Source organism: Rhipicephalus sanguineus, chromosome 4 (assembly GCF_013339695.2).
Source record: "Rhipicephalus sanguineus isolate Rsan-2018 chromosome 4, BIME_Rsan_1.4, whole genome shotgun sequence".
Taxonomy (NCBI): domain Eukaryota; kingdom Metazoa; phylum Arthropoda; class Arachnida; order Ixodida; family Ixodidae; genus Rhipicephalus; species Rhipicephalus sanguineus.
Window position 1 is genome coordinate 59,914,580 of NC_051179.1, and position 16,712 is coordinate 59,931,291.

The 16,712-nt window shown below is 45.5% G+C and overlaps 1 protein-coding gene across 1 annotated transcript in view; it reads left to right on the top strand.

Moving 5' to 3' along the window:
• LOC119391235 (cytochrome P450 3A41) overlaps window positions 1-16,712 on the top strand; it is a 43,153-nt gene that overhangs the window by 3,772 nt on the left and 22,669 nt on the right. Inside the window, exons 3-5 of the mRNA XM_049414632.1 lie at window positions 9,728-9,780; window positions 12,738-12,834; window positions 14,172-14,291. Coding sequence (XP_049270589.1) covers window positions 9,728-9,780; window positions 12,738-12,834; window positions 14,172-14,291 — 270 coding nt within the window. The remainder of the gene's footprint in view (window positions 1-9,727; window positions 9,781-12,737; window positions 12,835-14,171; window positions 14,292-16,712) is intronic.

A 16,712-nucleotide genomic window follows, 5' to 3' on the forward strand; every position in this document is an offset into this window, starting at 1 on the left:
AAGGTATTACCAAAGGCAGATGCAAGCAAGGTCGATCGCCTCTATGGACGAGCTACTCTTGGCATTGAAATATACAACAGCCCCAGAATATAGCACACCTGATAAGGCGACAAATATAAGCAGAGATGATTACCGTGTCGAGAACACATCGTCATGGAAGGCAGCTGATAATGTCACTCAATGTAGCCATCATCCCAGTATGGAATCATGTGAGCGGTGTCAAGACTTGACTCGAGAAAGGTGCACTGTTGAGGAAACAGTATTTCTCACGAAGACTGGAATACTGAGTGTCCCGATGTTAGTCAATGGCCGAATTCTATCAGTTTTGATTGGCACTGGCGCTTCTGTCAGTTTAATCAACGAGAGCCTAGTCAAGGCTAGCAACATTGTGCATGGAAAATATATTCGTGTGTGCGGCTACGACGGCTCTTGTAGAGAATATTATAAATGGACAGAAGTTTACCTAGAGTATGAAGGCGAGAAATTCAAGGTTGAAGCTATGGTAGTTCCCAAAGTCAACTTTGATTTTATCTTATCAAGGCCTGATATGACACGGATGAAAGTTAATACCCTCTGGAACGATGTGGTGACGATTGGGACGGAGTGCGGTAAACTTCATATCGCTGATAGGGCTGATCGTAAGCCATCTTCCGGAGAAGATGTGCCGTTGATGTTTCCAGAGCTTCTGTGCATTGGTTCTTACCCGGAAGCCACAACGGTCATTGAGGTACCCTTCTTATTACGCGACAGCACTATCGTCAAGAGAAAGCCATATAGCCTCAATCACGACAAGAAAAAATTGGGGGACGCTTAAGCTTCGCCTTTAAGAGTTCAACGCGATAGCAATATCCTGCCCCTAGTGCGCATTTCTAACACTACGAGTGTTTAACAGAATGCGTGCAATAAGGCGTGTGCCTTATGTAATTGGTAGCATGCCTTAAACCAGGAGCGCGAGAACCTTTTTCAAAGCTGCGATGCACCCACTACGTGGTCTTAAGGGAATACGCACAGTAATGTGTGTGCCTTTTGTAATGGGTGGCTGTCTTTAAACCACCAAGTCGTTATGATATTGACGTGGTGTGACGCCCAATGGCAATGTACGCTTGTACCACGCAATGTTACTGCGATATTACATCTCGTACTGTGACACCTGTATACAGGACGCGTATTTTTGGGAAGCATCAAAGTTACTTTCAGTGCAGCTCCAAGCAGAGGCATGGCTGTGTGGTAGAACACCTGCTTGCCACGCAGACGACCTGGGTTCGATTCTCACTCGAACCCAACATTTTTATTATTTATTTTATTTGCAGCTTTTTCGATTTTTCGGTCACGGACAAGATGATGATTTTTCGCTCACAACCAACGGTGCCGACGCCGACGACGGAATTTCTGCGATACGAGCTCTTTAACGCTATCGCGTTAAAATCTGGTTGAAGCAGGAACTCCAAGGGATGCTGGAAGCGGGAATCATCAGACCTTCAACTTCATCCTTTGCTTCGCCCATTACAATTGTCCCGAAAGAAGATGGGTCATTTCGTCTATGCACGGATTACAGACTAATAAATAAACAAACTGATCTTTTCCCCTACCCAATGCCAAGAATTGATGAAATCATTGACGAGACTGGGGGATGTCAATGGTTTTCCCGCATTGACTTGTGTAAAGGATACTGGCAGGTGCCGCTGAAAGAAGATACGAAAAAGTTTACTGCATTTGTCACCCCTTTCGATATCTATGAATACAACAGACTACCCTTCGGATGGAAAAACTCTGGAGCATGGTTTCAGAAGATGATGAATGGAGTCCTCAAGAACTTCATCGGTATATTTTGTAACGTGTATGTGGATGATATCATCGTATACTCAAGAACACGGGAAGATCATGGAGACCACCTAGAGAAAGTCCTTGAGGCACTTAGCGCTGCTAGACTAAAAATCAACATAAAGAAGAGAGTTCTTTTGCAGGAAAGTAGTCTTTCTGGGAAGAACTTTCGACGGCCGAACCAAGAGCACAAAAGAGGAGAGCGTGCAACGTATCAAGAAGCTGACAAAGCCCTTTGACGTGCATTCTTTACGAGTGTTTCTTGGACTCGCCGGTCACTTCCGCGCGTTCATAGAAGACTATGCAAGAAAAACAAAATGTTTGACCGCACTGACCCAGAAAGGAATTCCATTTGTCTGGTCCAACGAATGTGAGAAGAGCTACCTGGAACTTGTCAAAGTCATCTCATCCGACCCTGTATTGGCACTGCCTGACTTTGATTTACCGTTCGAACTATACACCGACGCATCTCACTATGCTGCAGGCGCCATTCTTTATCAACGGGACGAAAACGAGCAACCTGGGAGAGAGCTTAAGGTCATCGGCTACTATTCCTATACGTTCACGAAAACGCAGGAAAACTACACGACGACAGAAAAGAAAGCTTTAGCCGTCGTAATGTCACTCAGGTACTTCAGAAGTTAACTGGAAGGTAAACATTTTAACCTGTTCACTGATAACCAGGCGTTGACGTACTTATTGCAACTTACACAGCCAAAAGGCAGAATAGCTCGATGGGTGAGCGAAATTCAGCAATTTAGTTTCGATATAATGCATAGACCAGGCCAGAAGCACCAGTATGCTGACGCACTATCACGTCTCCACGTACCGCAAGAAATTCCTAAACAAAGCATTAACTTGATGAAGCTTTGGGAGGGTACTCAAGAAATGGAACTGCGAAATGGGAAAATGTGCGTCCCAGAAACAAAAGTGCCACAAGTCCTGAAGTTATATCACAGCAGTCCACATTCAGGAGGTCACGATGGATTCTCAAAGACCTACCACAAGCTCACCCAGAGATTTACATGGAACAACATGAAAGCAGATGTTGCCAGTTATATCAAGACGTGTCATGAGTGTCAGATGGTGAAATCAAAATACAAACCACGCGGAAACAGAATGGTCATGCCAGAATACTCAGCTATACCACTCGAAGTCGTTCACCTTGATTTCGCTGAACTTAAGAAGAAAAGTGAAGGTGTCAAACGAACCCAAGCTTTCCTGGTCGCCGTGGATGAGTGCACGCGCTTTGCGGCCGCCAAAGCGGGGAGAGAAGACGCCAACTGCGTTATAGCACTTTTAGAGAGAGAGATCTTCAAGAACACCAAGATCATTGTTGCGGACAATGGACCAGCGTTTACAAGTGAAAAGTTGCGCAATTGGGCCAATGAAAGAAATATTATGCTTCGATATCCAGCACCTTATCATCCTGAGGCTAACTCTCTCGCCGAACGCTTGATAAGAGACCTGAAAATGTACCTCAAGTTATACCCGGAATTCAAGGGAGGCTGGAAGAGCGCTTTGGAGGCGGCAGTGTATCATCATAACAGGTCCTACACCGCTGGCATCGGGTGCAGCCCACATTTTGCCGCCTTTGGTACGGTTCCTTGGTTACCAGCTGACGAAGAGCTGGGCTTAGTTGGCAGGATTGCTTTGAAGGAACACCCAAAGAGCCAACTACAGCAAAAGAAATACAGAAGTACCATGAAGAAGAATTTTGACCGTCGCCATAGCACAAAGGTGCCAGAGATCGATCCCGGGTCTATGATATTGGTTAGGAAAGGGTTGGACTCAAAAGTTCCATTCACTGGTCCGTACTTAGTTGTTAAAACGGCTAAGCAACAAGGACTTCTGAAGACATTGTATTATACTGGACCAAATGGAAGGACGGAAGAGGCGTCCGTAGGAAACGTGGTACCATATTACCAGCGCAAGGAGAATGACAGCCGGCCGGGAGAGTGTAGCGATCCACATCGCTAACGCCAGCAAGGAGGGGGCCAAGGAAGAAGAGGACGACGAGGTTAAGAATGTCTCAATAAACCGATGCAGTCGCATGGTCTGCATAAAAACTTTACAATATATATATATATATATATATATATATATATATATATATATATATATATATATATATATATATATATATATATATATATATATATATATATATATATATATATATATATATATATATATATATATGTGTGTGGTGAATACACACCTGCATTCCCTCATATAAACTTAAACTGTACTTTAGATATATATATGAACTGTAAAAATGGAAATTTCGGGGAAAGTGTAAGCCACACATTCTCCCCGGCGACCATCTCTACCCACCTGTCGTCTATATAGTATCACGGCCGCTGGATCAAAGAGCACAAGGTGCGGCCTGTTGCGTGCGCCGAAAACAGCGGGAGAGGCCTAGTTCACTTGACTGCTACCGCAGCACCACCGGTCAAGGAGAGTTTGCGCCGGGGAAGCGGTGCGTGTTTGGCGCGCGCAGGCGCGCTGTGTCCGCTTCGCAGTGCTGAAAGCGGACACGTCGAGTTTGGTGCCAGCTCAATGCATTCTTTTACGCCGCTACAGGACCTTTTCTCCCATGCAAACGGTTTTCTTTTTTCCGCGGGCGACGGAACTAAGCATGCCCGTCTCGGCGACAGCCAAGTTTGACCTCATGTTTGAAAATGGAAAGCGTTAATGACAAAGCCTCTCCCGTCTTCGCGTCACAGGATTAATACAGGTTTGAAATTCTACAAAATAACCTGAAAGCGATATTGCGCGCTTTTGGGCTATTTGAATGTTGCACAATGTTTTCAGCAATTTGAATAGCAAAACATTTTTTTGTTTTATTTAAATATTGCACCACGTGCATGCAGGAAAAGTAAAAATGGAAGGTTCTGTGCGTAAAATAATCATATTTTTATTAACCAATAACCGCCATTCACTGAACCTCCAGTATGCATGTATTTTCTAACAAAGCAGAATAATGTTGGATTGCAAATTGCAGTTGGTGAAATGCCGTCATGACCTCAAAGGCGCAATACTTTTCTGGAGAGGGGCTTGTGTGCCAGCCTTACCAGACGCTGCACAGTTGCGCTGATGTTCCCTGCCCAGTTGGCTAGCAGTGGTCGAAGCAGCCGTTTTAGAAAAACATCACAGAGCTGGTTTGTGTGGTGAGGGCTGCCCGAACCACACCGTAGTGCACTGCACGTTACAAAATGTGGGAGGAGGGCTGAGTGAAGAACTTTACACAGATTTCCACTTCTCCGGACTTCGATGTCCTTCATCACTTCACTGACAAAGCCACATGCGAGCTTGCAAATTTGCACTATCTCCATTTTGGGATACCGAAGTTGTCCATTCTCAATCTTCTTTATGAAATCGTACATGCCCCCACACGGCTTTGGTTCTTGTAGGAGAGCCTTGCACGCTTCACTGGTCAACTGCAAAATAATAAAATCAAGCAAAAGAAAAATTTGCATCAAAAGCACAATGCAACGAACAGTGCATAGGATACCTTGCTCACTTGGCCTTGCTAAGCAAAAATATTATCTATATTTTTTACAGCGGGCAGATGGACATCATGGGGAAAGAACAGTGGCATAGACGTATATCTGGTGAAGAAAGTTATAGTGACCGCCCCTCATCATGGCGAAACCCCGGTCTTGATCCGGGCTTAAACATTTAAGACCGAAGCCTTAGATGCCGCATTAAACGTGAAATTCGACCGTCAACGTCGCGGACGAGTGATGCAAAAAATCATTGTCACGTGACGACGTTGTCATAGACGCCAGAGATCGCCAAAATATCTGACGTCGCGACGTAGCGTCATATAATGACGTCATCACATGATATTGCAGCGTGGTCAGAGGTGGTCCGATCACGGAGGCAATGGGAAAACAAGGTGAGGTGCCTCCGATCTTGGAGGCAATGCAAAACCACGTTAGGTGCAGAAAGCTTTCGAAGGGTGGTGAGGCAGGTGTCGGCGTTCCGCGGCGTCAGGGACGAGTGATGCAAAAAATCATCACATGACATCACCATATGACGTCACAAATCGCCAAAACATGTGACGTCATTGCGACGCCCAGTGACGTAACGTCATATAATGGCGTCATCACATGACATCCTAGCATGGTCAAAGGGGGTCTGATCACGAAGGCAATGCAAAACCACGTTAGCTGCGGAACGCTTTCGAAGGGTGGCGCGGCAGGATCAACACATCGACTGAGAAGAAAAAGATGGCTGTCACCTTCGAGTCGTCCTAAGTGAATGCATAAGGGACGCTGTGAGTTTTTTCTCCGGGCTGTACTAGGCTTCAGTACAAGTCAGCCCCGGACCCTATCCTTGGTTTTCATTCTTTAAAAGACAGGCGAAGGGAACGAAAAGTTGCGAAATATGAGCAATTTCTAGTTCACATACTGCGAATAGCATTTCAAAGAATGCGAAATAGCAGTGAGTGGGCCTCGGCGTGAACGATGCGCTAGCGCAGCGTTCGAAGGAGGACAACAAACAGTGCAAAATGTATTCGTCCGTACCTTCTCCTCACATGCACGTGCGAGGTATCCGGCCAGGTATGCTAGGGGAGCTAGCTCGATATCATCCGGTGTAGCAAACGAGACGTTTAGGAACTCCAGCTCATGGGAAAGCCGTTTAGCACCAAGCACTACCGCAAGTGGCATAGCGGTGGTGTCGCCGTCTCTGACTTTCGGCTTGAGAGGTGCATTCGTTTCTGAGCTATGAGGAGCATTTCCGCTCTTAGCAGCTTGGAGAATTCCAACCTGGTAAAAAAAAGTGGCAAGTTACAAGGACCCCCAGCAGCTGCACAGTTACATACCTTTAGAAGCTTTTCGGCTGTGAAGACGGTGGTTCTGGCGTCGACTTTGTCATTTCCTCCATTAAACTACCGAAAGCAACTGAAGAGGGATTCCACAGGGTCGCTGTTCAAAGCCCGGGTCAAGACGTAGCGAAAGCTGAAAAGGAATTTGTTCGATACTTAGTCAGTATACATAAGCGTAACGACGATACAAATTGTGAAGGTGGATTTAGGAAAAAAAGAACTTACTTGTTGTCTAAGAGGTGTTGTATCAACGCTACAGTTAACCTTGTAGTCATTATTGTTGCTTCGCACGTTTCTTTGGTCATTTTCTTTTTTGTGTTGCCGCCAGAATGCTGGATCTCTTCGATGTACGTGATGAAGTCTACTTCTAGCAACGAAAGGCGGTCGTCGTCGCTAAAGTAGGGTTCTTCACCCTGACCGTGTGGCTGCACACCGCCAATATTGTGAAGGTCGTACCATTTCGACACCATTTTCATGAAGGTGATGGTGGGCAAACAGTCTTGAAATTCTGTCGCATCGGGGTGACATTGCGGGTTTTCTTGTAGGAACTCAAGCGTCGCTATCACGACAGGAGAGGACACTTGCGTAGCCCTCGACACCTTCATCTTATCTAGGTTGTTCGGCTCAACGTGTGACTGTGTTAGAAACCTCACTGGCTTTACGAGCAGCTGTGACTGAATGCCGAGTGGCTTCTTTAAGTAGAAGCCACCTTGAATGAGATTATCTCCATCGGTCATCTCTCTTTCCACAAAATTCTTTCTGAGGTTCTTGATCAGATGATTCGGATCAAAAGACAAAAAAAGAGGATCAGCATGTCTGAATGGGTGTGGCACAACATGCACAAGCGTGCCTTCCTCCGAAAGGCCCTTGAATAGGGCAACATTTGACTGGTGAGTGTCGGTAACAATCCTTGTCACACGGAAGCCCACCTCTTCGACTGCCTTTATAACAGTTTTTGTCATACAAAGAAGTTGCTCACTTCTCAAGCAACGGGTAAAGAAGTACCCAACTGGTATCACATAAACAGTCGATAGCCCTCGTAGGACGAAGCACAACAACCTGTTCGCCACTTGAGGTGTTGTCGACGATCGCTGTTCAGGGCCCATGTCAACAAGGCCGAAACCCTTGGAAGATTTCTTGTTCAACTTGCAACACCTGAAACTCTGCGCGGAGGCGTCCTGTTATCAGCGATGTGACACCTATTTCGCATGTCGAGTGCCCGACGTACTTTTGTAGCGTGGCACGACAAGGCAACTTAAACAGGCGTCTCGTCCTGACATGTTCGTATCCTTTGTTGGAGCACGCTTTCCAGAGCACGCACTCTCTCAGGAGGAGGAGGAGGAAGGAAATGAAGGAAAGGCAGGGAGGTTAACCAGAGGCGCGTCCGGTTTGCTACACTACGCTGGGGGGAAGGGATGAAGGGATTAAAAGAAAGAAAGAAGAGGGAAGAAGGCACTGTCAGGGTACATATGCACCAGTCCATTGAATGCCTACAAGCGGTCGTTTAAGCCGGTCGATTTTAAAAACAGCAGTAATGCTCGCGTCGCTTTGCTGGCCTGCGATGCGTAGGGCCACGATCCGAGGATCTTCTCTTCGGAAAACGGGTCTGTCGTCTAACTTGTTCAGCGCATCGCGCAGAATTCCTTCACTGTAGACTGGCTTTTTGGAAAAGAAATTCGAGACCTGAGTTTTGATAAATTCTGCAGTTTTGTGGCCTTCGTTTGCAGCTTTTAGTAAACTCAAAAAACAGGCGATTTCTTTGTTACTTTCGAAAGCTTGTAGCCGTTCACGAACCGTGTCGTGTTGGCTTTGCAGTGTCTGCAGTGAGTTCTTTAGACGGGAAGTTTTCCGCTGCAGGCGATTCGTTGTTATTTTCGCCTCTTCCATCGTCCGCTTCAAATCAAGATCTGTTTGAAACGTTTTATCTGTAGTTGACCTTGGCTGGTGCTCGCTATCAGCAGGCAGCGCAGAGTCAGATGTTTCCTCCGATAATTCAACAGATGCAACATGTTCTTGTTCGCTGAAGAGATCACGACCGACATCTCCATGCATTCTTTCCTCTGGGTCACTATTGTTCGCGCGAACTGATGCACTGTCATCGAATAGTTCTCTTCGAGGCCGCTTCCTTATCCTCGGAGTGCTTACCTTTTGCATATATGACGGGTAATTGGGGAACACCGTTGGTATAGCACTTGGCAAGAGCATTCGCAGTTTCGCGCCTTTCTTGTAGTCATTTTCGGTGAAGTGCAGGGAACAAACCAAAGAATGGTCGCTGGGTACCCACCTCGTTTCCTTTCCTCCAGAACCCTGCCTGGAGATGTTTCTGAGCCAAACTTGTCGGCGTTCAGCATCTGATGGAAATTCATGGTAGGCCAAATCGGGATTTTTCTTTGCATTCGACGTGCACAGTGGAACGGAGCAGTTCTTCGGCATGCTGCCGCTGTAACTACGCAGCTGAACTGCGTTTCGGTTTGTGGGAGGCACAACACATTAGAGTCAACGCGATTATCGTTGTTACAAGCTCGTAACCTCACTCCGCTGTGCAAAAAAGGCGCGCTCACAATACCGCGCTTCGTCGGAGGATCCCCCACTGCTAGCGCCCCCTCGAAAGTTGCGGCCGGAACTGTCAACAGCGCTCTCCCCTCCTCGCCAACGCTCGGCAGCTACACGCAACAGGCCGCACCGTGTATAGTATATACGCCCATGTGCACCATGAAGTCAAGTCAAAGTTTTGAGTTTTATACGCAGTCAGACAGACAGACAATGAACTTTATTCAAGTCCTCAGGGGTGATAGAAAAAATATCTTGTTCCTGCAAGACGTGCATAATTAAATAAAACTGAAGTATTTGTTATACTACATATCTAATTATACAGCAGTTTCAACTACATTGTATGCTGCACCCAAGCATTCAAACATAATTTTCAAATAAAAAATTGATGGCTTACATAACTTCGCCTCGCGAAATATTTTGACGAATTATGGTATGTGGCTGTGCAATAATAGATTACTTTCTCGTACAAACGTATTTAAAGAGATGTAGATAACGCCTCCATTTCCTTTGCTGCAGCCATTACCGGACGTTGTGCGGAGCAATCACTTGAAGTACGGAAAGCTGTACGGGTAAGAACATGAAACAAATATTTGCACATCTCGTCTGCCACATTTTGCTTACGCGATGCCCATGTGCGAGCCCCTTAAATGCAGTTTACGCTCTCTAGAAACGATTTCGTCTCAAAACCTCTCGAATATCCGGCATCCACTGCCTTCCTAACATGAACATTATGTCTCATTTCTATGTGCATGCGGAATATGACAATGAACGCGCAGGGCGAGCAAGCGTTGAAAGAAGGGTAAGTCTTACCGGGCGATTGTAATTGGGGCACAATACCAGCCCCAACGTGCCACTAGAAGAACATGAAAGTTGTTCCTTCGAAGCACGCGTAAATATGCGTGCCAATCATCACAAGAGGTGGAACATTATATTGCCCGGCAATTCAAACATAAGTAAGTCCGAGTGTTCCGCATGGGCAGAGTGCACTTTAATTCTGGACTCAAATCGGGCAAGTTTCACGCCGCACAAAGGGTGCTTGTTCGTGTTCTTGCGGTTCTAGACATACTTGCCTTAACTGTTTTTCTACAAACTGGCATTTTTTTTTTCACATGGTCTGAGCTATACACATCTTCCACAGAAGCTATACTAGTAATAATAATAATTTCTAGGGTTTTACGTACCGTAACTACGATATGACTTCCTGAGGCACGCCGTAGTTGAGGGCTCGCGAAATTTCGACCATCTGTTTTTCGTTAACGTATTCTGACATCGCACAGTGCGCGGGCCTCTAGCATTCCGCCTCCTTGCGACAACCGCGGCCGGGGTCGAACCCGCAACTCTCGGGTCAGCAGCCGAGAACCATAACCTCTGTACCACCTCGACGGACGATTGCACATAAAATAACAAAAAACATTGCGATTTCATAGGAAGGTATGCGGTTGATGCCACATAACTGTTTCCGTCACGTTCGTATTGATAGGCCTGCAAACAATAGTATCACAAAGGCAAAGCCTGATATTGTGAAACCTGTGCGATTTCGACCGAAAAATACAATTCCTTCTATTGTGTAACTGAGCAAGCTGCTTTCATAGATAAGTAAAACGCATGACACATTTTGCTTATTCATTTAGATTGCAGTATTGTGACGTAGAGCTATTAGGTTCAAGGTTGAGCTCTCCTAACTGGAAAAGTGCGGTCCCGCGGGTCAGACGAGCGTACATCGTATCGATGCTCTTGACGTCACTTATCTGCAGCCAGCACCATAGGTCGGCAAACTCACTCATGAGTCGACTCACTCAGGCTCACTCAGACTCGGGTCAAGCCGTGAGTCGCCGTGAGTCTGAGTCTGAGTGAGTGCGGCTGAGTAATGTGCTAGTGAGTTTGAGTCCGAGGGAGTTCGGTTGAGAAAAAGTTCAGTGAGTCTGAGTCCGAGTGAGTCCGGTTGAGGATAATTTTGGTGAGTCTGAGTCCGAGTGAGCCCACAGAGCAAACTATATTTCTTGAGTGAGTCTGAGTGAGCGCCACCTGTTATTGCCGACCTATGGCCAGCACACGTAAAGACTTGGCGAAAGATGACCCAATGTCACGACATGACCGGGCGTGATAGTTTCTTATAAACAAGTTAATTGAAGTAGTGAAACAGTGGCCCACCTGTGCGTCGGTCGAAACGAAGGGGAATGCACTGGGGCCCACTTCCCGCCACATAACGCATAATAAAGCAATCTCAGGGGCAACATTGATCAGAATCTCCTAAATTTTATGTTCGTTAAACTCATTCTGAAGATAGATCGATTTCACTGCAGGATTCTCACGTCGTCTATCAAACATCGCTTTTCCGTGAACAACTATGAGCTTGTGAAATGTTTCTTAATAAATTTTGGCTTCATGAAATTAACGCCTGCGTATATATGCTGTACAAGACCGACCGTACCGAAGAGCAGCAGTAATGGTTTTAAATTAGAAGTGATTCTTATTCAACCAAGCTAGGGCACTTCGACAGTTTCTATCTATAGCCGCCTACGTGGTCTCGTGGCCTCTCGTGGTCGTCTCCTCAACTTTCTACATACCAAAATTGGTATAGAAGGACAAGAGTGGATGGCGAACACGATTCACAGGCCTCAACATGGATAACGAGATGGATAACCTGATGTGGCTGCCGCATATATCACGAAACTCTCTTCCCACACGTGTGGCGCATACCCGCATACTACGGCCTAAGGTATGAGGGTATGTGCCACAGGTGATTCGCAGTATTTCAACCCAGGAACGGCGAAAATAGACATTAGACATTTTGTGAGACACCTTGCGAGGGCTACACAAGATAAATACGGGCCGTTTGTTAAAGTTGGCGACATTAATATATAGCAGAAAAACGCTGGCAAATGGGCTGCAAAGGGCTTCAGCCACCAGCGCGCGGTACAGATCGTAAGTGAATGTATTACATCAACGGTTGCTCAACATAAGTTGTGGAAGTGGTGCATGTATAACCTGCATTGTGGTTGCAGTGCTGGTTATAAGCTTTATCATAAAGTAATAAACATTACATAAGTACCCCTGTGAGTCCAAACTAGGGTCTAGCGTTGCTCGTGCCCGCAGGAATACGCCTACGAACGCGTCTTGTGGCGATGTTACGTCGCACTATAAGCTACCCTTTACGCGCTAGGGTAGTCGACGTACCTGGTAGGCCCCCGATTTGCACACAACTACTGAATTTACCTAACGACGTTGACCCACCTCGTAAGACTTGGCTCAAAGCCAGAAAATATAGGCGTACCAGCTACTCTCCCACTGCTTCGCATGAAATTGATTTCCACAATGCGTGGGATCTCCCGGAATATTTTTATCTCTAGGTCTATAAGAAGTGCTTAGAAAGAATGGCTTTGAAGATATCGTGTCGGCAACAAATTGTTGCGTGTTCTTTTCGTATGTGACTCCTCGCTTCCTTCTTAGAACTAGAATCTGCATATTGATCTAAAAAGATCGAATTCGTCGTATAACATATCCCAATCTCTCCTTTAAAATTCAGATCTTATCAAGGCTTCGTTCCTTGCCTTGTGGTTGGAGACCCGGATGTGCTGCGCATCGTGTGTGCCAAGGATTTCAAATCATTCGTTGACAGAACGGTGAGCACCAGGAGTAATTATGCCACAGTTACGCCTGCTCTGAAAACGTGTCAAGCAAGTCAACTGCTACCAAGGAGTCAAGGAGTGCACTGAAACAACATGACGTCGCTTTTTTTTTTTGCTTACTCTTCCCTGATGCCCTGCTTTTGCTGGTCCGGGCATATGCGTGACCGCAACTGCGACACATGCGACGTTGAGAAACAGGCGAAAAAATGATGTAATTAGCATCTATGATTACGCGAAGTGGCTAGAGAAAAAATTAAGCATCTATGAATACGTAAAGTGGCTTCTTCTTATTGATGTTTACTTGCAGGCCACTCTTTCACGTTTTGACCTTACACTTCCTATTTACTCAGAGTTTTTCTCTATATATTTGTTGCCGAGGTCCTGATTGAGAAAATAAAAGCCAGTAAGAGGAAGGTGTGCGAATGAAACATTCATCCTGCAGAGGTGCCATACCTTCATAAGGTCACCCATCAACTCAAGAGGTTTGCTAGGAGGCACGGAGACACCATTCTGGAGGCATGGTGTCCCCACCCCCGTGCCATGCTGGAGGCATGGTGTCTTCCTGGTGCTTTCTGCCCTGAATAACCTTGCTAATAACGATTCAATAAGTGTTTGTGTCGTCCTCTTCCTTTTTTGCTCGTGTCGTTGTGGGCGGCTAGCCATGAACTGCAACATCCCTTAATTGCACCACCTGTGTGGTTTACGCCATACCTCTATCTTGTGGTAAGACCTACTTCGGGCAAACTGCATTCTGCGTTAATGAGTGACTTGGCGAGCATGCGCAATAAGTAACTACTAATGTTGACAAAGGAGCACATCTCGTTGCTCATCTTAACAAATGCTGCAACTGTGACCCGCTATTTTTAGAGACGTTATTCTCGGCAAAAGCAAGAATAGGCATTGGAAACGTACCACTTCAATAAAAAGCAGGTGGCTGTATCAGGGATGCTTCCTTGACCTTGTACCCATCTCAATAAGAAGTCGTGCGCGCACATCTTCGTTAACTATCTCTGGGGTCACTTATGCACTACGCGGTCTTATGCGTGCGCAGGCACAGTCATTGCGGTCCTGACATTGGTATGCATGTTCCAAAAATAGAACAGTTGTTAGTCAGCGCCAGTGCTTGTCTAATCTCTTTTTTGGGGTCCGTCCTGGTTGTTCTGAAGTGTTCACCTCAAAAGCTAAGTGCCAACTAGGCCCAACCGAAGTTTTATTGCTGTTCACAAATGTGACGGTTTACCATGAAACGTGGTTGCCGACGACATTCGCAGAAGACAAATAGCGGTTTTCCGAATTTCTTGATTGCAGTGTTCTTTCTTCTTGTGTTTCAGGAAAGTGAAGTGACTGGAAATGCTTTGTGGGACAACATGCTACTCAACATGTCTTCGGATATGTGGAAGGACGAACGGATGGCTCTATCACCCGCATTTACTCCGAGCAAGCTAAAACTGGTTGGTCCATTGTCAAAAGTGGTACTGTCAAGAAAGCAACATTTCTGCAATAGAAAGTAATGCGTTTAAAACACGTCTAAATGATAGCTTTGTCACAGCAGCTCAATAGATCATTGGTACAGCGATGCGTTGGCACTTGTGAGGGAACTAATGTGGACCCAGATGAATATAAGGGATAACTGTTGCACTCCACCGTGAATTGAATCTAGGATCCGATGAGCATGCTTGCGGCGGAAGGCAGGCAACCATGCTCACAAAAATACAGGGTGTTTCAAGAAATGCGTCCGGAAATACTCAAACACCAGGAAGATGCGATATTTGCTCGACGCCTTCACAATTACTTCTTTTGTAGCCGCAGGCATCTTAAGATAGCTAAAGACATCATTTGGGACACTAATTATGAAAGTTAGATTAATTAACTTTTCTAATTAGTGGAGGTAGGTGGTTAAGTCAAATGAGAATTCAAGTCCTTCATGCGAAGAACCCATTGCAGCTTTGAGATGAGTGAGCGTCGTTATATCGAGCATCAACCGACTTTGTGCTGGTGTGCGGGCTGCGCTTGCTATTATAGCACGCATGGCGCACATACACTAACGAACGCTGAAGAACTACACATCTGTACTCGTTGTCTCGAACAGTGACGTCATTCTGGTCATCTGCTTGTTGCGCTCATCGGTGCTTCGGTTTCGGTTTCGCCGTTGAAATTTGTTGAATTTTATTACGCTGCAACAATTAATAGAGGTCGCTTTTTCTTTATCTTTCTTTATCTCAAAGCTGCGATGGGTTCTTCGCATAAACAACTTGAATTCTCCCATTTGACATAACCGCCTAACTCCATTTTTTTAAAAGTTAATTAATATATATTTCCTAATTACTGTCCCAAATGATGCCTTTAACCATCTTAAGATAGCTGTCGCTACAGAAGGAGCAATTGTAAAGGCAGCGAGCAAATATCGCATTTCCCTGATTTTAGAGGATTTTCGGACACATTTCTTGAAACACCCTGTGTAATCGCGCAGACTCATACAAGAATACATGGAACATCACTCACAAACTTATGTAAAAAAAAAAAAAGGCTTTCTGTGTTTGACCGATTTCGAGACTGAAATCAAACAGTCAAATAGACACAGCACACTAGACAAATGCTCAGTATTGTTATTACGCAGCCCAAAAGTTTTAGCGTAGCACATGTGACCTCTCATTCAAGAAGGTATGCGGGTCATCGCGCTTTATATTACAGTTTTGACAGATGCTAACGCAGTTTCTCAGTAAAACTATGGCAGTCCATAATATTTGTACGGAGCAACACCACATCTGCAGAAACGTAGAGCAATAGCCTATATTGAAGTCTGATAGAAAACCTAATTTACAATGAAGGAAAGGTGATGTTTTAATGCACTGAAAATAACGCAGCCATTTGGCACCGAACATAAAACCAGACCGGCTGTAGCGTCGGGCTACTTAACACAGGGTCTAGAATTTATTACCGGCAGAGTGCGCCGCTTACCATCGAGGACAGAATCTAACGAAGCCTGCGCTCTAATGTTATGTTTCCTCAAAGAGTCCGCGAGGATAAACGGCATATTTGGGAAGATTTTATCGGCGGCACCAATACAGCTGCTGTTTAATTTCGAGGCGCTTAGCTCGAACCTATTTTTCAGTCACTTTACAATGCACATCTCTTGCACCAACGTTCTTTAAAACGACTAACCCAACGTAGACACACGACGGAACCGTTAATTCAGGTACCGTCAAGCAGTAATTAAATGAGGATGGTGCGAACCTCGGCAGAAAACCGAACACAGGTCGAGTGGCAGTGATTTGGAAGTAGACAATAGGTAGAAAAAGCAGGTAGAAGATATAAGCTTAATGCATGTCCTGTTATAATACGCATGAAAAAGCGCGTATGTCGGGAAGCGGGAGTGGGGGGGGGGATTCCAGAGTAACTCACAATTATTCCAAAAACAGCGCACAAACGGGACAAGAAAGATATTATACTACACTGTAGTGTAGCATCTTTCTTGTCCCGTTTGTGCGCTGTTGTGGAATAATTGTGTGTACGTACCAACAGGCCCGCTAACCACCGTATTGCAGAGTAACTCATTTTGACCAGCGGATCTTAATCAACGTGCACCTAAGGCATGATTCATCAGCATTCTTGCTTTCTGCCCCATTTGAACGCTGGCCGGGAATCGTATACCATAATCCCGCATTCGGCCAACTGAACAGAATAACCATTAGGCTATGTTTTGCCATGGCCCCATATCCACTAAATTATCGTGCCAATTTTTTTAAGTGTAAGGTGCGACGACTACAGCGGACAGAGGGAGATACGTACAGAGAGAGAGAGAGAGAGAACGTGCCTTACACTTCAAAATATGCTGAACCAATACACCCAGCCAGTCATTCTTATATCGTGCC